Source organism: Mauremys mutica, chromosome 16, assembly GCF_020497125.1.
Source record: "Mauremys mutica isolate MM-2020 ecotype Southern chromosome 16, ASM2049712v1, whole genome shotgun sequence".
NCBI classification, from domain to species: Eukaryota; Metazoa; Chordata; order Testudines; family Geoemydidae; genus Mauremys; species Mauremys mutica.
Window position 1 is genome coordinate 4,140,678 of NC_059087.1, and position 24,657 is coordinate 4,165,334.

Consider the following 24,657-nt stretch of genomic DNA (forward strand, 5'->3'; position numbering starts at 1 on the left):
CTTCCCTTTCACTGACCTCTTCTTGTTACCTGCATAAGACTTTCTATTTAAGCCTTTCCATTTTTGCTACTTAGGATAAGGAATTCTCTTGTCTAACATTTCTCCCAGGGTAAAATGATTCTTAAACGGGGGGGTTAAGATGCAAATCATATTTTAGGTGTTTTGCTGCTTGATAAACATTGCATGTGTTAAGCTAACTAAAGAAGTGTCTTACAAGTCTGCTACTGACACCACTCTGCCAAACCAAACAGAACCGAAAAAACAGATACTGACGGCCTTAACCCATGGCTGACCTAAGGAAGTTCAGAACCCAAACCATATCACAATACAAGCCATTTCCCCTTATTTTTTGCCCCTGAACTGCTGGTGACATTAATTTTTCATGCTACTTTTGTCAGGCAGCTACTGTACTGTAACCAGGTTAAGAGAGTTTATCATTTAATGAGATAATGTTTAAAATGACAAACAGCCTGTCTGCACTTCCAAGAGGAATTCTGATAGTATTCTAGAACATCCGCTCAGTATGGAATGCAAAGAGCCAGTCTTCACTCCAAGCCCAGGAACACAAACACGACTAATCTTGAAATCACAGTAGCTGCCTAGCTCATCAAGTTGCCTTAACTTATTTTGTTTACCAGTTAACATATTGGCAATTGACACTCTGTTCCCCTTTGGATCCTGCACTAATTTCTGGGCTAGCCTGTGCTCCGATTCATGCAGCATTGGCTCACCACTGTGTTTGGCTCAAATGATGGCAAACTCATTTCTTAATGTTAGTTAAGGTGGGATTTTTTTCCAAATCCAATGCTAATTATTCAGATGAAGTCCCACCCTCCCCTAGTAAATGAGGGATACTCACTGATCTGTCATCCTGAAATCTCTCCTCACAGCCTACCTATGAGAATGAAGGATTCTTCTGATTTACTGAAATGTGAGCTCTCTCGGGGTATCTATTCTTACTCATTTAACTGGCTAGTTTAGCCACAAAGCAATTTGTTTTATCCCCCATTGGGATTTATTTTTCAACATTTGAAGATAATGAGAAGCAAAGACAGTTCCAAAAAGAACCAAACTCTGGAGAGGCTTAGATTCTTCATCCACCTCCAAGAAGAATGGTTTGATTTTGGTATAAAAACAGAAAAGTCCACAAGAAGTTTTGCTAAAATATTACCATTTTTTGTTAAAAGTTTGTGTATTTTTAATTTCCCAACCGCTCTAAAGCAAAGTGCTGTGCTTTTTATGGCTGTTTCTTCTCTGTGGCAGTACAGTGTAGAGGGATGGTCACATCTATTTTAGGGGAACAGTGTTATCGCTGTTATTTTGAAAGCACTGGAAAGTGTGCTGGACATCATTCAGAACCGATGTGAAGATAAGTTCTCTGCCCTAAACAGCGGGCTACAAGAAAACCCCACACTCACACCAAATATCACTAACTTTAACAGGATGCCTTACGGCATTGGGGCCTAGGTGACAGAGTGAGAGTAACAACAAGGATGGTGTGGTTGAAGAAGAACAAAGGTTACTATAAGATCAGCTGGTTACTCACTTCAGGTCTGTATTCAGACCAGTATTAAGATTTATTTTTAATATATGCAGGAATTAACATTGTTGATAAATGTACGGCCATCACAAAAGACTGTTCTACAGAGTCACAAATAATTTTAGTGCCCATGAAAGTGAGGGCCTGAGAGCACAGGCTTGAGGCAGGAATAGCAGCACCAAACAACATGCTAGTTCCCATTACACAATGCTCCTAACTCACCTCTGTCTTGCTTTACTTGCTTCAGTTTGAGGCTGAGGTTGCTAACAGGCCACTTCATCTTGATGGTCTCTTAGAATGCGTTAACTACTTATGCTAAACAATTTGTTCCACCTCCTATTTAGCTCCCAGACCTGAAGAAGAGCTTTGTGTAAGCTTGAAAGCTGCTCTTTCACTAACAGAAGTCGGTCCAATAAAAGGTATTACCGCACCCACCTTCTCTCTAATCTTGGGACCAACATGGCTACTACTTGACTGACTGTTCAGTTAATTTGTAACACTAATCATCTAGCTGATTTCACTACAACATCACAGTCTACATGGATAGCACAGTCAGATTTCCTTAGATTACAGATCAATCCTATGAGACTTGATTTTAGGGAGTTTCATCTATGCAGTACAGCTCACACTTCCTGACATTCCTTGGTGAAGTTTTATCTGCTAAACCCCCCCCCACCCCCCACCCCAAATTTACCAAGATAAAGTAGGCTAAAGCCACTGCAGTGGGTCCCATTGACAGGCTGTACAAGTTTCTGGCTTGCCAACCAGACCAGATTTAGTAAAGCATGTCACAATGCCACCTGTGCTGCTGTTGCTAATTATGTCCCTTGGGAACAAGCTATTACAATACCTTCTGAGTAAAAGCCAAATGTCAATGGTAGGTGCTGGAGGTGGGGAAAATATTCTCTGTAGTACCAAAACAAGCCAGGGAAAGAGGAAGAAGAGCACCTTCACAATAGGGCTGCCACCATAACAACAGGAGTGGATAAAATGTACTTTGCTGCAGGCGGGATTCGGTAGGCAAAAAAAAAAAACCAAAACCAAACTCAGGTAATTTGTGGGAAAACACTAAACCTCTTGTCAGTTTGTCAAATAGAATTTCAACAATGTAAAGCAAGTTTTTTTTCCCTTTGTTTTTAAATAAAAGGTTTTAATACTTAAATTTAAGCAAGGGATAGAAAGATTTGAAGCAGGAGTTCAAGTTTTTTTTCTCTCCCCCTTCCCCCTTAACACAAGGTTTAAGCAAGATTTGTTTTATTCTTTTAGTGGTAAAAATTGTGTCTCAATTCCTTTTATATAAAATATATTAATTGACCGGGTTTGTTCTAGCAGCATGGAGGAATCTCTCTCTCGAGGGATTTGTGGTATCTAAGGTTTTTGCGAGTGAGAGTGGGATAAAGCGGCAAGAAACAATGTGGGAGTGGGTATTGCGGGGCAGGATTAAATAAGTAGTCCCGTGCAGGGCTCTACTTCACAAGCAACATAGCCCTACACATACATACCCTGAATTTTTCTACCTTCTCCACTCTCTCAAAGATTTTTGGTGGCTAAAAACTAGCTTTGTGTCTCGGCAAAAGGCTCTCCTACTTTTGCCTGCTTAAAATAGAATTCACTCACTGGCTGAAACACCGTGACGGATAGAAGCAAGGTCTCCTGATCTTATAGAAATAGTGGGATTCCCTAGGTCAATAAGATGTGTTAATATCCAAGTAACAAGCTTTACACTGAGCTAGAATGTCCTATTTCAGGTTTGACGCACAAGTTTGGCAGAGCCCAATTACTGATGGTTTTGCACATCTCCATGACTGGCTGCCATCCTGCGAAACTGGTCATGATATCAAACATTTAAGACCCCTTTACAGCTCTTTTCACCATTCTACCCTGGAGATGTAAAGAAATAGAAAGGCTAGTGGCACCGTGATTTAGTACAGTTAGCCTTCTGGGGCTTCTGGTTTAAATCACAAGTGAAAATAAAGTCAAGCCTCTTGGTTATGCTCAGGACAGATGATCTCACAGCGCAGTGCTGCTTCCCGACACTTTAAGTCTGCTTAGTATTGCACATGAGAAGTAGGCATCTTCATTGCAACAGGTGGTGTTGCCATAGATAGCGCTCCTGCGCCCATTGAGCTCAGTGGGTGTTTTCCCATTGACTTTAATGAGAACAGCCTCAGATCCTCAGTTGCATGATTCGCTCGTGTTAGAGATGCACCAGGAAAGTTTCCCAGATTATATACCTGCCTCCTTCGCTTAAGCCTCAGGAAAGAGGCTGACTAGGGAGGCAGTAACAGAGCTTAAGCAGAGAGTAGAACACTTTATTAATTATTATTATTATTATTATTATTATTAAAGGTGACAGGAAGAAAATAAGTCTTGCGAGCACACTAGCTAGTCTCCCTGGCTGGTGGGGCCTGCAGACTCACTACGGACTGAATAGGCTTTGGCAAGTGTACTCTCCCCTTCACCCCCTAGCTCTGACCTTGAGGCAACTGCTGAGGCACACTGGAGGGTTAGCCTAGAGAAGCTCACAGTGCGACTACCTGTGTAGTCCCTGTTCTGGAGATAGATGGGGCCCTGTCCCTTTCCCTCTCCCCAGGGCTGTAAAGCTATCCCCTTCCATGAGCATATCCATTGTCCTGTGCTTGAAGGGAGCTCTTGGAGCCACAGGTTAAAACTCGAATGCTGAACTGATGGCAAGTGTAGGGGGTGGGGGTTTCTCCTCTGGTAGGGACACACCCCCTCTGGATATTCTGGACACATTCTTGTGGCTCAAAAACATAGCTGCAGGCTACTTTTCTTTTTAAACAGGTGGAGAGGACCACACTGCACCAAATGGCAGAATTATAAAAACGTTCCTCCTTAAAGATTAACCCCTAAGCTCTTAAACGAGGTCTTCACTATATTGCAAGTGACACACAATGAATAAATGTGCTATAATATTACTCACACCCTCACCCTTCCACTGCCAGCACATGCATCCCTGGTTCACAAGATTTATCAGAGGCTAAGAAGTGGACAGAACTTGGAAGCCCCTTGTGAAATATTGGCAGTACTCTACTGGTCAATATAAAAACTGCAACAAAGAGCCCCAAAATCTTAGAGATCCCTCTCTCCACAATAAGCACTGAAGGCCTTGTACCCTCCTTCTCAAGATAGTTTCTATGACAAAATTCTTCCAATGATTTAGAAACCCTTATATACCCGTGGCACTATCAGAAATGTTAAAGACTTCTAAAATTTACCCAGCAAATCAAAAACCTCAACTCTTGTGCCTGTTTGAGACAAGTTAGAATCTTCACTAGAAATTAAGACTACACTGAAAATCCTGGGAAAGGGAAATAATTATTGATACTTTATGTAGCTTTCCTAATGAACTTCTGATTGTATTTGTAAAGTCTACATTGTTCATGTTACAAGCAAAAACTGTGCATTTTCAACTTCAGTGAGACTATGGCCCATACAAGATATCCCCATAACATTTCACATTTAAAACTACATTTCAGTTTTCTTCTACAACTGCTGAGCAGTTCAACAACACTGCAAGAAGCTTACATCTTAGCCCTGGAACAAGCAACTAGAATATCTGAACTACAGTACACAGCTTTCAAGGAACAGAATTCATAAATACAATTATATTGTGGAAAACATGTACACATTGTAACCTAATTTCTTTTCAAAAGAATATAGAATAAGAAGGTTTTCAGGTTAATCAACAGCCCAGAGAAATGCCAACAATTCTTAAGGCCTCTTGTCTGTATCTAGGGAATAGTCTACTATAGACTTGTTAAAGGGTGACTGTCTGTCCTTCTGAATAGAAGAGAGGTCGAGGTGAACTACTTCACTTTCAAAAATCAAAAGAAAGAAAAAAGTGAGAAAATCTCCAGAGTTCAAACATTTCTTTAAAACCCAAACTTTAAATACTAAATGGGCTTCATGGCTGCCATTTTGAAAAACATTCGTTTGCCAAAAGACCCTTTTGATTTCTATTCGAAATGTAAGAGCTCACAGATAATCCATTGAGAATCAAACCCACACAAAAGGCTTTTTGAAACAATCGTGGTGCTTGTGAAGGACAACATTTTTGTGTGCAAAATAAAACATTTTAATGCCCTACAATCCATTACACATATATTCTTACATTTCCTTTCAGTAATTATTCATTAGAAAACATTTAACGTCACTGCAGATTTCACACTGGGCAGTCTGCACACAAAGGAGAAGAGCTGGCCCATTTATAAGGGACTGAGGCCTTCTTTTCTAATCTGAGAAACTCCAAGGAGGTGGGGCCTACCGGACACAACAGGCAAGCTAAATTGTGCGGTTAACGGTCAAAGCCCCCCTGCCTACTTTGACACTCATTTAAAGATGACAGGGAACAATAGAGATTTGTTCTTAGCAACTCTTTCTTGTTATGCGGTCTACATCAGCTAAGCTGGGCGGTTCAATACATGAAACCAGTACAGATATTCTGTTCCACCTGCCATCTCTCACCCTCACTCAGTTCCGTCTCTCTTCGGCCCCCTTTTCCTTTCCCCACTTTAACACAATGAGACAGGTAAAGAATATCTTTAGAGAGTCCCATTCAACATGTCAGCTTTAATAAAACAATTGCCTGTCGGGTTTATATGAGGAGCTCAAATTTTGGGTTAATGCCAGTAATCCCACTCCTCAGACACAGGTTAGTAACTCAGCCCTGTCCTCTATCCCGGTCTAATGAAAAAGCATCTCAGGAATGCTGTCAAATAGCTAAATGACTTCAGATTGCAATTCTGTTAGTATACAAAAATACACTAACATTATTAATAAAAGTTACAAGTAACTGTTTTACACTAAAATTATACGAATTTACCGAGTCCAACAATCATTTTACTGCCCCAGTGCAAGTTATCTGTCTAGACACTGCTGCACCCTGATGCCCACCTGCTAACTCCTCCACAGGGAGGAAACAGGCTAGCAAACTGAAAGGAGGTTATACCTCACTCGGGAACTTATAACATGGCACATAGTTCATAAGATTTAAAACTTGGACATGAAGAATTAAAGAGTCCTACTCTTCATAAATCGTTGCTTTCTAATGCAACTACTATAACTCTCTTCAACAGTGACATACTCAGGTTTACTACCGCTAGACCAAAGACAGCTGCTGAATCTTCATTATTTGCAGAACATCGTGTCTTGCTAGAAACCGTGTAACTGCTGATCAGCTCCATAAAATCACCACTAGATAATAAGCTGGTATTTTCAACCGGAAAGAAGAAATTCAGGGTTGCAACTTCTGGAAGGCAAAAACTATAGATTTATGCTAGGGGTTCTCAAACCCCTCAGGGGGTCACAAGGTTATTACGTGGGGGTCATGAGCCATCAGCCTGCACCCCCAAACCCTGCTTATCCACCAGCATTTATAATTGAGTTAAATATAAAAAATGTGTTTTTAATTTATGGGGGGGGGGGACACACTCAGAGGCTTGCTGTGTGAAAGGGGTCACTAATGCAACAGTTTGAGAACTGCTGATTTATGCAACCCCGCGGCTAGAAACAGAACAGTCCTTGAACTATAATTCATGTTATCATTAAGCACTGGTAAGATAATGGAATGGTGTTTCTCCCATCCCTGGGTAACAAAATTTATAGTATGACTAGTATCCTCTCCCCTTTGGCTAAAATGTGGGGCCAGACATCAATTTAGCTCTGATGACTAGAGATGAATACACAGAGTAGCAGGGCCATTTACTTGAAAAGAACAAACAATTCTTCTACAATCAATTTCCAAAACCAAACTACAGGATATTTAGTTTGATCTTATTTACCATAGCCTCCAATCTTCACACATACCATATCTTCCTCTCAGGTTACAGTACTATATTATTTTTATTACAGTAATCCAACCAAGATTATGCTCCATTGTGCTTGCTCATGTATGTAAACTTAAGAGGCAGTCCCTGTCCTGAAAAGTTTACAAAACTAAACAAACAAGAGAGGGTAGGAGAAAGGAGGTATTATTCCCATTTTATAGAGGAGGACACAGAGATTAAGTAACTAGCCCAAGGTCACATGGAGTCTGGGGTAGACACAGGAAATGAACTCAGATTTCCCAAGTCCCATTCCTCTGCCAGAATGACAAGATCTATGTATTATACAAAAAAAGACAAATGCACTTTTAAATGATGGAACCTCCATTTGGAGAATTCCTCCTTTTTATACAAGTTCAACTCTAAAAAAATGGAACAAGCAAATGCTATTTGACATTCTTTTCACCTGCTAAGAAACTACAGGAGAAAGGCATGTAATTTGAACTGGTAAACAGAAGAGGTAATCTGGTGAGAAATTTTTATTTTTGCAGATTAAACAGTAAGTGAACAAAATAAAAAGCAACACCAAAGTAATATTCTTTAAGTACATCTTGAAGAGACAGCGAGGGAAGAGAAGACATATGAAGCATGACAAGAGTCTAAAGAATTATCACTAGACCAAATTTAAATTTACTGAAACCGGTGACGACAGCTGTTATAGTATCCAAGTTCCGTGCAATGGATGCAAGCACAACACTGTATTGCCTGGAGTGTTACAAATATGATGGAATACTTACTGGAGAATTAACTGACATTTATGGTGGTACTATTATGCTCACGTTTTACTGTATTTACTAGAGTAAAACATTAGTTTAACTAGATAAAGATTTGTGTAGCTGTTGGATCAGGCAAAGTATCTTCTGTGGGAATTCTCCCTGCGGAGCTGCATTCTCTATCACCAGCAAGTGTCATTGTGGATAATACCACACAGCATGTAATAACACTGGTGACTGTAGATGTAGAGAGTGAATCACAGTCTCAAGTTACCCTGGAGTTTGGTCAGCCTCTTGGTAAAAATTAGCAAATGTACTTCAGTTTTATTACAGATGGCGAAACCACATCTAATCAGTCTCTTATAGATATGCACAAGGTGGCTGTTTTGGGCAGTTTCCTTGCCGGTTCATTACACCGTAATTAAGACTTCTGATATTTGGGTAACATGATCTTCCATGCATGTTGTATTGCTAGTCAGTAGGCACTTATACACCTGGCCTCTGATAGTGAGGCACAGGGAATGCTCTGCTAGGGGCAGAGGTGAATCCTAGACAAAATTTTTGTGCTTATCTGACAACAGTTTTAGCAAATCCAACATCTCATTTATCCTGTCTGCCCAAGGCTTCTAGAATGAAATGTCTTTTGTCTTTGAAAAGGTAAGTGAACCAGCCCACCCTGTCCCACCCAGTTTCCCACCTCCAGCAATGGCCATCTTTGATGCTTCAGAGAAAGAAGACCAAAAACTAAACAAAAACAAACAAAATGCACCTTAAATCTTGAATACATTGGGGTGAAAAAAAAACCAACAACCCTTCTTGGGCCCTACAGGTGACCAGCTGAAGCCCTAAAGCCTGAAATTTTAGGAACATAAGACACAAACCAGCCCTGCAGATAGCTTAAGACACAGACATTATACCCAAAGAGTGAACTATATGTATTTACAAAACTGCCTTAACCAGCACATAAAGGATGGATTGAAGCTTCACAGCATAATGTGAAAGAGTACCTATCCCCAGCCCTTTTGATGTTTAGTGTTGGGCAAACCTGTTCTTTCAGCAAAAAGAGAACTGGCCACTGTTCCCACCAGGTACAGTCATCTCCAGTTGAGACACACATGGTGGAGGCCACTCAGCTAGAGAAAGAATGGGAGGTGCCTTATAACAGACTGTCTGTCACCACTGCAGGTAGTGAGTGGTGGATGAAGGAAGAGGGCTCTAAGGGAAAGCATTCTAACTTTCTGAAAGAAGAAAAAAAATGTTTATTGTTCCCCTCATGTGTGTCAGGATGCTAAAGTGGGGGGAGAGGCAGGCTTTTCCTCCCTCTTAAGTTTTTTTTTTTAAACAGATATGGCTTTTTATCCATCTATCAGAGATATGTATTTCTCTAAATGCTTTATTTTTAAAAATCTGTTCTTCTCCACTGGCCAGCAAATCTCTCCCTTCTTGGCTCCTTAAACTAATTTACTACTTTCTTTCACATCTCCCATCCTTTGGAATTCTACAGACCATCAATCCAACCACTGAAGGGCTGGTTGGACTCTTAATTTTGCAGTGCTAAAAGAACTGTTATAGTAAAGCACATGTTTGCATAAAACCCCTAAAAGATTAACAGCTTACCATCTTCTCCTCCATGTTGTTACTGAGCAGAACAACTAACCCCACTCCCATCTAGACAACAAGCTGCCCTTTAATGAGCACTTTATCTGTTGATGTTGTACTACCTCATGGAGGTGGTGGTGACTCAGCTGTTTGAGCTTATGGTTAGAAGGCTACTTAATTGCCAGAGCTCATATGACACAGGGAAATCCGGTTAACAATTAGGAGAAAGCAGGTGCACATAACACATCACTTAAGGACATGGTTAAAAAAACAAGGTGGCTGTAAGTGAATGGATGTTATTTGGTGGCAGCAATGAGCTATTATTAAAGGCACTTTAGGCTTTGTAATTATGTAATAAGTAGGGTACTGTAGTATAGTAGTTGTAACTGCCCCCTCCTCTGGAAAAGAGGACTCTGGTTTAATAGCTTATCTACTAAATGGCTTCTGGAGTAGTGAAGAAAATATACTGCTGTCTCTAAGGGGTAATTTTGTTTGTGTTCTAAGGTAGGGAAAGGGAAGATACAGGAAAGAATATTTGGCTGTAATATCTTCATAGAAATACAGTAACTAGTCAGCTTTATTATTATCAATAAGTTCTTAACAAGTCATTACATATTGTAATACCTCCATCTTTTAAACTTTCCACCTAAACTACATGGGTGACTGCTTCAGGAAATTAGATTTTTGTAATGCAATTGTAGGCTGACAAATCTTAAAACCAAGAGATGAGCTGATCCTTATAAATTTACTGTCGTGCCTTTTAGGCTGCTATAAAACTTTTAGAGTTCTAAGCTTATTTGAGTTAGATGATGTCACTATCAAAATGTCTATTTCCAAGGGACTTGAAAACAAATGCAATTCAAATGAAGTAACTTTATAGTGAGTTACCACATGATAGGGGGTTATACATTACTTAGCTTTGATAATTACTTGGAGATGAAGGATGGTCTGGGAGTTAAGGCACTGGCCTACGGCAAGGAGATGTGGGTTCAAGTCCCTACACCAGCACAGGCTTCCTGTCTGACTTTGGGCTAGTCACTTAACCTCTCTATGCCTCAGTTTCCCATCTGTAGACAAGGCCTACGCTGGAGGAGGTTGACAGCCTAAAACAAGAAACCAACAGAAGTCAGCCCTATCCAACCCTGGTATGGGAAACAGGTGGAGGAGGTGATGACAGAGAGCGCGCAATAGAACCTGTTCTATCCTGTACACATAGGAAGCTTTCTCACAAACATTGCAGCTACAGTATTCTACCTGAAAGCGCTGTTCTGTTCAAGTGTATTGTCTTATACAGTGTTCAGATGTCTCATATTAAGCTGAGACGGTGACAACCTTTATTGGTACAATAAATGCACTGAGACTGTTCGCTGAAACCTCCTTTAAAAGGGTAACTAACAGCTAGGCACTCTGAGTAGGAAGAGAAATAAAGACAAAGCTAGGCCTAAGCCGCTGTTAAGTGTGCACAGCTCACTCCAGGCATAACATTTTCTTTCTTTTGCCCTTCATTAATGTTCTTGTAAAGTCTCCCATTTTCATGGCTGGTGGCCACCTTTCCCCTCCCAGGATTAGAGTCCTGCTAACACCACCCACTTCTCAGCTGGCCCTGCCCTGGGCTGTGACTTGCTATTTGCTGAGCCAGGCCCCCTGAGGGCAATGCGCTTGACCCATGAAATAGACAGAGTAGGGCGAAGCTCGATTTATTTTTTAACACAAGTTTACAAAGTTCTTCCACTCCTTTAGACTCCTTTGCAAATCCCAAAGTCAGTGTTTAAAAAATAGGAAGAAACTGTTCCTGCATCTAGGAGATTACAATCTAGTTCAGATATTAACAAGACATTTCAGAAACAACTGGTAGGTGGCATACCATCGTGAGCTGGAAGCACTGCAACAATCTTCACAATATTACATCTACCCATTCTGTGATTCACAGGGTGACTTTGCCTGGAGAACTACTACTAGGTGTCAGCATGATTACTGTGCTAGTTGGGCAGTATCTTTAAAGCTGACCGTCAAAGGGGAAAAATTAGGTGTTTGATGTGCGATTCTGCTCTGGGTTTTTTTACCTTAAAAATTCAGGTCTTATTTACTCTGTTTTTCCTAGAAGGATGAATGGAGTACTAGTTGTTTGCCATCACCGATATAAGGCACACCTGGTTAACTGACAAGGAAAAGTGATTTTTATTCTGTTTGTTTTTGTTTGACTCTGCTTTAACTCAACTTCCTAACAAACATTTGGAAAGTTGGAAGGAAAGGTCCAATATCAAAGTTACAACACCACCAGCCTTCAATAACCAAATCCCCGCATCCTTTAAAGAGACCGCCAATAAAACAGGGAGAGACAAGAGTTGAAATTCCTGATATTTCTAACATAAAAGCAAAAAACAATTGTTTTTTTCCCAGGGAGGAATGCTTTTCTGGCCTTCTAGATACATCACGAAGAGGAAGAAGGGGAAAAAAAGACCACAAACAATTCTCCATCATTAAAGCCCTGATTTAGCAAGGTACTTAAGCATGTCCTATGGACTACCGATGTGCTTAAAGTTAAGCATCTGTGTAAGAATCTCACAGAACTGGGGTGTAAAATGGTGTGTCAGTTACTGGCTAACCCAGCATAGGCTGTCCAACACAGAAACTGGATGATAATTGCTTTGAAAATGTATTGCTATATTTCAAATATTCAGACCAACATGTTCTATACATTTAAATACCCTTGGTGGGTTAAAGTAAGCTCTGTCTCAGAGTAGCAGCTTTGGAAATAACATGCACACCAGAATAAAAATTTAAAAAATAGTGTAGCTGGTGCACAGTGGTCCAGCAAACCCCAATAGAAGCATCAGAGTCAAACACTCAAATCTTCTCAAAATAAGTTTAACTATCAACACTGCAACTGACTAGAAAATGCAAACCTTAGTCACTCTCTCAGATCAAGTATGATACAAAAGTTGAAGACCACATTATTTCCTTTAACCTCATCCCCTCGTGCAGAGGAATTGAAAGGGGAAAAAAGGAATATAGTTAATTTAAAAATTAAATACAACTGAACTAAAAAAAATCATCTTTTGACTTGAGTATGGTGACCATCTTCCAGGGCTCCCTCCATCTGATTCAGAACACTGCAGCTAAAGTAATCTTTCATGCTCTTCCCTTGGCCACTTCTTATTCTGGAATCAATTTGCTTGCTTACTTCTTGGCTTCCACATCAAGTTCTTTTGTCTTGTCTTCACTGTGCCAACTGCACAGCTCCAGTCCTGCTTACACTTGTACTATCCCTGTGCCACTCTCCCCTGTGCTTACCTTCTTCTCCGGAGCTTCTCCTCTACACTGGAAAGTACCTCCCTCTTCTTATGTGCCAAACTGATTCCCTCTCTATTTAAATCACTTCTTGAAACACCTCTTCTGCAAAGCCTTTCAACCCTGAGCCCACATTGGACATCTAATTCATGTCATGAATGATCTTCATGATGTGTGTTGTGAGTGCAAACTGTATTGCCTCTAATATTATACATTATATATAATATATACATTATAATTTCCTTTGTAGGTGGAAAGGGGATATGGGGAAACAATTTTTTCCACATCTGAACGAGGCCGAGCACACTGATTTTCAATAAATAATAGGCTAGGTAAAGAAACTTCTTTTGCTGCAGAAGAAGTGCTTAATGAATAGGAAGGCAATAGCTCTGCCTCAAGGAGATTACAGCCTAGCCCAGACATTAACAAGACAGTTCTGGAATAAGTAATAGGTGGTGTGACAGGATAAGATGCAGATGCTGTAGGAATTTCACATTGATCAGACATTGAAAAGCTTCATGAAAGAAGTTAGTTTTGAGGTAGGATTTGAAGGAAGTTGTGTGGGGCCAGAGGTAAACTATCAAAGCCATTGATGCTTGTCCAAATAGGCCAATTTTCAGAGCTTTCCAAACTCTTCCAAATCAGTTCAATTCAATTCTAGTTGATATCCAGAAATCAGTTTGCATTAGTGAAATGGTGTGGCTAATACTGCCTTGCACAGATTTTTAATTCCATTGCCTGCTATTAAATTATACCAAGTAAAGAAATTCCTTTGTAAGCTTTTCTGCAGTCTATGGAAAGCGAAAATCATCAGCAAAAACCTGACAACATGCATCTTGATTACAAGAAGCTGCTACAACCCTCTGTATTTTAATCTGCTGTTGGAAAAGGTAGCTGGCTTGACACTGGAGTTGTATCTGCTATCTCCATTGTTAATCCTTTATTTGCATAACAGTGAAATTGTTGGCTCAGCTGTAGCATCTTAAAAAGTTTCTTTATCTAAATCCACTTGAAATTAAATTAAATTTCTGAGTATGCAAATATCAAATATAAAAATACGCTTACTGCTTAGGAGTATGGTCCAAAAGAATCTTAATTACTGACTATGCACCATGACCTTTTTGAAACAAGTCTACAATCAATAGCTACTTACGACTGCATTACATCAATTATGTGCTTTCTAAGAATATTCATTCAAAATCACTATACCATAATCTAATCTAATCTATTCTAATGCAATCTCCACACGTTTGCTGAAGCACTTAATGTCATCTAGAGCTGCATCTTCATGCACTAACTAATATATCCATGACTACATCCACTAATAATTAACATTACCTGAATGTCCATCCTGTATGCTGTTGAAGCCAGTTGTTAACAATTATTCCAGCTAAACCATTCAAAACTTGCTTTGAACTTGCTTTATGGTCCAGCGTAGCACAACACTGTGCAGCTAGGTCTGACAGGCTACTTCCTCACCTGAGTGGAGCATTGTTAATAATTTACAGTGTGAGTCAGTGACTGTGTCCTATGGATACTTGTATACCCATATTGGCTGTAGCTCAAAGATAAGAACTAGAAACCGTATCTTCTTTGAGATTATATTGCAGCCACTGCTGATCTTTGATTAGTCAGTTACATTACATGCTAATCACTAATTACTGAAATAAATAAAAGAGCATAAGTGTCTCCTATTAAAATTCCCACTGGAGCCAGCTGACCCTAAAATAGTCCAGCATAGCAGACACAATGCTAGGATGTTCAACTGACTTTTCAGAACCCTAAATTTTAGAAGATGAAGGAACTGAGTTGAGCTGGGAGCTCTAAGGTTAATAATGTATATTCCCTGGGTTACGGTATCTCTTTTCCCAGGCTTGGTCTAGGCGCTGCTTAAAAATTAAAAATGCAGATACCCTGCAAAGGAAGAACTGATGCTAAGATGGCATGTTAATCTTTAATGTGCTTCCAATTCAAATAGTAAATTTTACCAACTTCTTGGACTCATTACAACCCTTGCAAGCTTGTCACCTGAATACACAAAATGCCTGCTCAATACAGCAGGCTGCACAGTCTGGGATTCAGATATAAAATGCCAAAATACAGCACAATTATCAAACATAAAAAATGTGCTTTTACCAACTCACACCTTCACGTATTCTGTTCTCTTTCTTTCTTCTACAGGATTCTTACCTGTAGTGACCAGACCTAAGGAGAAGCCATCATACCTCTGCAGACATCCTCATGGAACATCCTGATGTTTAGTCAATATCAGCCTGTGCTAAAATAGAAGAAAAACTACTAGCTAATTCCACAAATTGCTTATGTCAAATAAAAGACAACTCTTATTGGATGTTTACAACTTTACACAGCAGTTCATTCACTTGTCTTGTTTTATACAATGATACATATGCAGAGATGAAGCATACGTGTGTGTGTGTATACACACACACACACACAGAAGTACCAGCTATTTGCCCCAGCTGTAATTTCTGCATACCTCCTGTATAACTTTGCAATGCTATACATGATAGGTTGGGACAGAGAGGTATTAAAGTGATGGTAGCCAATATAAGAACCTAGGTAGATAGAAAACATGTATCTTGATATTATCATTACATGTTTCTATAGCTCCCATGACTGCCCTTATCACCACAAAAAGCCCACAATTAATGCAAAACAAAGTTTTATTTTAGATTTTCAGATCTCAAATACAACCCTGAAGGGGAAGGTGGGAGAGAGGACAAAAATAAATATAATACATAGATGTAAAGTGTGTGAACACTAGTTATTAGGCTCCCTGAAGAAATTACTGAGTGACATTCTCTGGCCTACTTTATGCAGGAGTCAGACTAGATGATCATAATGGTGCTTTCTGGCTTTAAAATCTATTAATCTAATTTTACGTGTTTAATTCAAAGTATTAGCCATACAGGGGCACTATAGATGTATCTTTACATATATTTTATTATTTGTCCATGTGCAAGTTATTAGTTCTGTTCACCCACGGATGAAGACGGGGGAAGTTTGTAGTTCCAAGATATAATACAACCTTCCAAAAGAAACTTCACTTGCTATGGAGGAAACTGGAAGGCATGGGAGCCAGGTCTCTGTAAGCAGGAAACGTACATCAAATTAATGCTAACCAGAAAAAGCCATGCACCCTGAGTATCATTCCCTAATCCATCAAAACAAAAGAAGAGTTGGCTAAATTAATTAATTACTGTATGGTGGGGGGTAAGGGGGGATGATACTTTTTAGTGGTCTACTTAAAAATCACCCAAAACACTCAGAGGTTAGAGTCCAGTAAGTATTCATCTCCATCATCCACCTATTTTGTTCAGTAGGGTCATTGTATCATCTGAAAAGAAATAAACCTCAAACAAAGTCAGTATCTTTGCACAGATACAGCACATGGATTCCAAAGCTCTCTGATTATCTGCTTTGTGTTGCTCATTCACACAGGCACCCAAGCACTTAGAGTGAAATCCCAGCTCCACTGAAGTCAATGGGAGTTTTGCCTGTGACTTCAGTGGTGCCCAGATTTCACCCTTAGAGTCCTCTTCATATCAGGAAAAAACTACAGAACTAACTGCAGACAGTTCCCCTGAGGCACTGAGGATTCCATATTTGTGTGCTGTCAAATTCTTGGGGCTGCATTCAGACCCATCTCTGATTTTTCGCCATGCAATTTGGGAGTCAACTAAAATAATCATTTTAAGGAGTTCAGAGTCAGTATCTCAAGCTATTCTATTTTGTAACAGATCCTTGAGATGATCACACATGATGCAGCTCTCTAAAATCTCCCATTCAAGAATCTCAAAGGGCTTTACAAATATTAAAGCCTGCCTACAGCTGGGAGGGTGGTATTATCATCCTGAATTATCAGTAGAAGGAAACTGAGGTAAAGGAACCCTGGGCAAGTCACAGAGGAAATCTGCAGAAGGGGCCAGAACAGAACCCAGATCTCCTGACTCAATGAGACTTTAAACCAAAGCCATCCTTTTGGCTCAGTAAATTGCTCTAGACTAGAATTATTTGAATAGGCTCTGACGACATTCCCCTGAACCACTAGAAGGATTGTTCCTCTTTCATATGGTTAGAATTTTGAAGTCCCTGATATGTCTGATACAAAACTGACCATTTCACAGTAAGGAAGGCTGAAGAATGACCCAGGACTGAGAAGGAGGAGAAGAAATAGAGGTGGAATCAAGGAGTAGTGGAAAGTAATATTCTATGCTGACAAATATAAAGTGAACCTTCGTTATGAACCTAGATACCATGATGAGGAGTACATTTGAAATATCTAATAGCTCACCGGAGAGCAGATAGCATAAAGAGGAGAAACATGGTCTTGTGTTTTGAGCACAGGACTGGGAATCATCAGGATAACTTACTTCTGTTCCTAGCTCTACTCCAGATTCCTTATGTCATCCCCTTTCTGTGCCTCAGTTTCCATATCTGTAAAATTGAGATAATGCTGACATATCTCACTGGGGTATTGCGAGGCTTTGTTCGTGAATACTCATAAAACAATTTACAATTCTTGAACAGAAACATGACTATTCAGAGACTGTTGTATCAACTTTATGAGGCAGGCATATGTACAAGCTGCTCACTGTTTTTATTATATGTTTCTGGTTCTGAGTAAGTAGTACTTTGCTAATCAGAGTTGGCTAACATTCTCACTGCCTCTAGAAGAACAGGACTGCAGGTTCTGAACTAAAATCAGACCCGCTGAAGTAATCATAGTGAACTGCAGGAGTCGGTAGCCTAGTACCCTGTCTGGAGGGAGTAGATTGTGGACCCTGCCCTGAGAAAGGTGACAGCTAGGGGCCCAAGACTTAAGTTTGGTGCTCTCAGTTAAGGCCAGAAAGAGGTCAGAGGTGCAATTTATCTTGGGAACTGAGACAAAAAATGCAAAGCAGTATTAAAGAGTTGTGTTTCCCTTTTCAGTAACATAAATAAAAGGGACTTCCCACTTTATTCATGGAGATGTATAAAGTATCCTACCATTTTAACTGGCTGGGTTTTTTTTGCATGCACAACATTTTCTTGGTGACTGGCCTAATTAGTCAAGTAATATTTTACAGTCTGGAACCAGCTTCATGCTATAGTACCTTTGTGTGGAGAGACAGCCTTCAGTGATTATCTATTTCAGGAGGTCAGATTCCTGTGACATGATGAATGACTTTTAAGTAACATAATATCTGGTTTCCTACTCCTTCACACACCCATTTCATTGCCAGTTGTCTTCAGTGACCAACTCTGAAGGGATTATTTGCAGTTGAAACAGAAAGAGGAATTCTTTATCGCATGCCTGGGCTTCTCTTGTTCAAATTTAATTGAATTCTTGCTTGTGTTAAAATGATGATCAATTATTCAACCATGCATTCATTAATTCTAAATATTACAAGCCAAAAGTAGGGCTCCCCTCTTCTGTTAAGGATTTATCCCCATAAATATTTTCTCTTTGCATTTCAACCCTGATTTCTTGCTCTAACAGCAAGTTAGGGAGTGAATCATACAGTATGAGTAGGTACTCATTAAGTTGAGTCACTAAATATATTTTAAAAGGAGAGCAGGCTCCAGTCATGTTACGGCATGTTGCGCTACTATAGAAGGTTGCTGGGGAGCAGGATTTTAATCTGTTTTGATCCTGAACCTGATTCATCATTCCCTGATGGGGGAGGAACCTTGAGAAAGAGGCGCAAAGAGTCTTGTGGCACCTTATAGACTAACAGACGTTTTGGAGCATGAGCTTTCGTGGGTGAATACCCACTTCGTCTGATGCATGTGAGAAAGAGGGTTTGTCTTTTCTTCTTTTCTTTTAAACTTTCTGTTTTAAAATATGGTGGGCTGGACAGCAGCCTTTTTTATTCTCCATCCAGGGCACCAAAAAGGTTTAATGTATTACTACTTGGAATATCCTATTAATGCCCAGAAATTCACCATTCTCCTCTCCAGAGAAATTCAGTATATTTAAATAATGTTACAATTGTGACATAAACCAATGTAACCAACAAATGAAGGCTAACATTCTGCTGACAAAAAGTACCATTGTTTGAATTAGTGATGGGATTGTGGGGTAACCTTAACTTAGAAATCCTTGCAGGATTCTGTATTATCGTAATTATACATACACCATTTCCCCTCTTGTTGGCATATCCACTTGCAGGTTAAATATCTCTTACAATATGAAATACTAAAAGTGCTAAGACCACATGTCTTACTCATGAGAGCTGACCAGCTTTGTTAAATACATATGAAAAATATTTGTAATACATGGCATGAAACATGACACACGGGGAACAAAATTTTCATTTGCTTTACGGTCCTGATTCTTTTACTTCCTTCTGAAAGCTACCTACTCCCTCTTCCTTCCCTATATAAGATGAAAGCCCACATGGTACTTGCTGTTGGAGTAATAATTTTCTGGATAGTTTAAGTGGCTTTCTCACTAAAATAGCAGGACAATATTTAAAAAGCATAAAAAAGTACCTTTCCAATAGGTCAATGTCCTTTGGCATCTATAAAAGGTTGAAAATAACTTGACAAAGTAAACCAATAAAAGGCAAAAACAGACCTCTCTCCAGCCACTGATCCCAGACACACTAAAAACTTCCCACCATACAGTTGTGCATGTGCAACCTCACTGACATAAAACCATGGCTGTGTTCTCTCTCTTGAGGACACTGGGGTTGCCTACATGTAAACTAGGATTGAATTTGGCTGCATGTGGCACAGTAAATAGGTCTTTGCAATGCACTTTACCAAAGCAGTTATCAAAAAGAGCAAAATTACTCTGAACAAAAAATGCCTGTTAGCTATAAAATTCAGGTTAGGAGATAATGAGATAAGAAATTAATATGGATCTACTTTTCGCAAAGCAAAAGCTGGAGGATTCCATTGACTCAGAGAATTGGTAACTGGATACAGCTTTGCATCTCTAGGTCAACATTAGAATCCAGCTGTTTTTGTAGGATTTTTTAAAAATAAGTTAGTAGTCTTCTGTTTGCCAGAAACTGTGAATGGGCGACAGGGGTGGATCACTGGATGGTTACCAGTTCTGTTCATTCCCTCTGAAGCACCTGGCATTGGCCACTGTTGGAAGACAGGATACTGGGGTAGATGGACCTTTGGTCTGACCCAGTCTAGTCATTCTTATGTCTCTGTCCAGTGGTTCCTGAACAAGAGTCCACTTTTCAGCTGGCAGTCCCCACAGAAGGGCCAAGGACCGAAGGAGGTTGAACTCTCATCCCACCTTAAAGTAAATTTGGGCACCAGGCAGGGAGCAATGTGGGGGAAGCATGCTTTGCCACTGCCTTGCCTGTAGGTGTTCTGTGTTTAGTTTTGACGGCTGTCAATGAAACACCTTTCCCCAGCATTAATGCCTCTTACTAAAAAGTGATTGTAGTGATCCAAGAACAATAGAACAGCATTGTACAACAGCCCTCCCATTCTGCCTCAGTTACATTTATGTTTTCTCACTGTCCGAGTGTCTTGATTAGCTAAATCAAAATCCTGGATGTGCTTCATTTGTAAACCCGACGCTTACTCCTGTCAGTTGAAGAGGATGCCCAAAAAATTCGGAAATGTAAGAGAATCTGATCCTGATAAGATATGGCAAAGCTGAAATCCTATCCTTCACTAAAGGCCCTAGAGCGGTATTACAGCCCATTCTGAAAGTAATACTATGATTACACAAGATCAAATATTTCAAGAGGTCAAAACACTTCATTTATCATGGTAACTGGAACTAAGGAAAGAACACATGATCTACTCATCATATCTAGAGCCAGAATAGAAAATTTGACAGCGTTGCACAAGGGAAGTGTCATCAATATACATTACTATTTGGTGTTGCTCTGTTCTGGCACTTACTAATACTGAGTACTTTAACCTTTAAAAGTCCACCGAAAGGTGCTTTTTAAAAATCTAGATATTAGAAATGGGATTGTGATAACCACATAGACGCTACACTGTAAAAAGTCATGATGGAGGCATGTAATGGGTCCACTTCCTGTTTTTTTAAAGTCTTTCATTCATATTCACAAGTGGTAAAGCAGAGATTGTGGTTGAATGATGGTGCAGGGAATTCAACATGGGAATGGAGAAATGCTCCCAATGTCCCCAATTTGGCATGCTGCCCTGGGATATTCTAGGAGTCTAGATTCTTGTGTTCTGTTTCCAACTCAGCAGATGATTCACTATCTGATCTTCAGCAATTCACTGAATCTGTCTGTCCCTCTGTTTTACTATGTAAAATGAAATTAATTCTACCCTTCAGTTGCCTCCCCTATTGCCAGTGTTTAGAGCAGCTCTTGTGAGCTTTGATGCAAGACAAGTCTTGACCACTGAATCTCCACAACAAGGGACCTTTGACAGCAAAAGGCATGAAACTTCCCCAAAATAATTCCAACAACAGATCCTTTAGAAAAGCACCCAGTCTTGATTTAAAAATTGCCTGTGATGGAGAATCCACCACAACCCTTGTAAACTGTTCCAATGGTTAATTACCCTCACTGTTAAACATTTGTGCCTTATTTCCATCCTGAATTTGTCTAGCTTCAATTTCCAGCCATTGGATCATGTTATACCTTTCTCTGCTAGATTGAAGAGCCCATTATTAAATATTGTTCCCCATGTAGATACATATACACTGTAATCAATCAACCCTTAACCTTCCTTTTATTAAGCTAAATAGATTCAGCTCTTTGAGACTATCACTATAAGGAAGGCTAATTAATCCTTTCATCATTCTTGTGGCTCTTCTCTGAACCCTCTCCAATTTAGCAACATCCTTCTTGAATTGTGGACACCAGAACTGAACACAGTGTTCCAGCAGTGGTCACACCTGGGCCAAATACAGAGGTAAAATAATCACTCTACTCCTTATCAAGATTTCCCTGTTTATGTTTCCAAGGATGGCATCAGCCCTTTTGGCCATTGCATCGCATTGGAAGCTCATGTTCAGCTGATTATCCATTATCAGAGTAACTGCTTTCTAGGATTGAGTCCCCCAACCTGTAAGTATGGCCTATATCTATGTTCCCAGCTGTGTACATTAATATTTAGCTGTATTCAAACACATATTGTTTGCTTGCATCCAGTTTACCTAGCAATCTAGATCAAAATGTCATGCAGAGTAATACCAAGTCAAATGCCTTACAGAAGTCTAAGTATATTATGTCAACACTATGACCTTTATCAACCAAATTTGTAATATCATCATAAAAAGATATCAAATTAGTGTGACAGGAGCTATTTTCCATAAGACCATGTCGATTGGCATTAATTTATATCACCCTCCTTTCATTCTTTATTAACTGAGTTCCATATCAGCTACTTCATTATCTTACTTTGCACTGATGAGGCTCAAAGGCCTGTAATTACCCATTTACCCTTTTTAAATATTGGTTCAACATTAGCTTTCTTCCAATCTTCTGGAACTTCCCCAGTGTTCCAAGACTTATTGAAAATCAACATTAATGGTCCAGCCAGCCCTTCAGCCAGCTCTTTTAAAACTCTTGGATTCAAGTTATCTGGCCTGCTGATTTAAAAATGTCCAATCTTAGGGTATGTCTACACTACCCGTCAGATCAGCGGGCGGTGATCGATCCAACAGGGGTCGATTTATTGCTTCTAGACGTGATAAATCGATCTCTGAGGGCTCTCCCGTCGACTCCTGTACTCCACAACTGCAAGAGGCGCAGGCGGAGTCGACAGGGGAGTGACTCACCATGGTAAGTCGATCTAAGTATGTCGACTTCAGCTACGTTATTTATGTAGCTGAAGTTGCGTAACTTAGATCGATTCCCCTTTTCCCCTCCACCCCCACTGTAGACCAGGCCTTAGTAACTGTTGTTTAACATCCTCCAGAGAGACTAGTGGAATGAAAGAAGTGTTACCATCATATGAGAATATTATACCTTCTGGTTTTTTCCCCAAATACAGAACAGAAATATTTATTGAACAGTTCTGCCTTTTCTGAATTATTATTGATAATTCTACCATTTCTATTTAGTAATGGGCTAATACTATTGTCAGGATTTCCTTTTTCTAATATACTTAAAAAACTTCTTATTGTCCATACTTTTCTTCTTGTGTTCCTTGGCTTCCCTCATTTTTCTTAAATTTCTAACTTCTGATTTATATTCATTACTATCAACTTCCCCTTTCTTCTATTTGTTAGAGAGAGAGAAACAGAGAGAGCTGCCTTCACTGCCATGCTAAACCAGATCAGTTTTTTAACCAATATGGCCTTCTTCCCTGATGTTGGATTGTGGCTTTTGGGGCATTTACCAAAACGTTCTTAAACAATTCCCAATTATCATTCACATTTTTCTGACTAAATTCTTCCTCCCAGGTAATTTGGCTCACAAATGTTTTCAGCTTTGTGAAATTGGCCCTTTTAAAGCACCATATATATATATGTGTGTGTGTGTGTGTGTGTTTATTCAGTATGCACATTATAAATGTGATCAAGTCATAATCACTTGTACCTAAGATACCATTAATTTTTAGTTCTGTGATCAGTTCCTCTTTATCTGTCAAGACAAGGTCTAATACAGAATTCCCACATGTTGGTGACAACATTTTTTGTGTTACGAAACTGTCATCTACATTATTTAGAAATTTCAAGGATACTTTAGTACTGGGAGTGTTAGGCCTCCAGCACACGTAACTCACATTTCAATGTATCACTTAAACCCTGTAGATTTTCTTTAGTGGCTAGCTAGCTATATATAAAGTAAATCTGTGCTCTGTGAGCAGTGTAAATATTGAAAAACTGAAACACTGAGAACCTGATTTCAGAGAGAACTATTAGATTCAACTGCAGTCTGCTGTTTTGAATAAAAAAAATCTATGAATTTCTATAACATGTGACAGTAGCAACTTCCTTACGTACAAGAAACTCTATTAGTTACAGTGCTCTTTTGCCACTGCAATAAAAATACATTGGTTGGAATAAATTAAACTATTATCCCTCCTTTCTTATCTCTACAGGATTGGCCTTAAAAACAGAATAAAAATTAAATTAAAAAACCCAATTAAAATGCCAAATGGATTCTAACAATTTAAAATGATAGTCATTCACAACAAGAAGAGTGAAGGTATAGCAGTTCTTTAGAGGCCTTAATCTGCGATGTCACCTTTGTTCCCAAAAAGCACTGCAGGGAAAAAAAGCTAGAGATTATGTCCAGTATAATACACAACAAAGGACTCATTCAGACATTAATCTATGCTGTGAGTCTAACATACTTAAGAAGAAACATATTAGAGGCAGAATAAGAGGGCATGATGGAGATTTGGTCTGTAATGGATGCCTATACACAGGCCAAAGAAACCAGTTAGAAAGATATATGGCGTGTATAAATATTATGTACCCCTGTTCTTTTTCTTCAACACATTAACCTATAGTTTTGATGACAAATCCTTTGTATGATGAAAGTGTCACTTAAACATAACAGATAGAAGCAGCTACAACTTGTGATATAAATATTTGACACAATATAAGTTGTGTGATATTTTAAGAGGGCTACAATTTCTTTTCTCCTGAGCCAAAAGGAAAAACATTGCTTTAGGTTTTAATATTCCTGGGCTCACACTTACTTATGAGAAATGTCTTGTTTAATTTAGTTTGTCACATCCCAAAACAAAAGATTCA

General features: G+C 39.4%; 1 protein-coding gene across 4 annotated transcripts in view; it reads right to left on the reverse strand.

The window, feature by feature from the left end:
- Positions 1–9,839, reverse strand: part of MYO1H (myosin IH) — a 53,601-nt gene extending 43,762 nt beyond the window's left edge. For 2 of the 4 annotated variants that reach the window (XM_044990399.1, XM_044990403.1), the window contains exon 1: positions 9,717–9,839. In XM_044990399.1, the coding sequence (XP_044846334.1) occupies positions 9,717–9,767 (51 nt within the window). In that variant the 5' untranslated portion in view covers positions 9,768–9,839. Of the gene's footprint in view, positions 1–1,762; positions 1,880–9,716 lie in introns of those variants that run through there. The other 2 variants (XM_044990402.1, XM_044990400.1) reach the window with 2 other exon arrangements.
- Between the last annotated feature and the right edge of the window lie 14,818 nt (positions 9,840–24,657).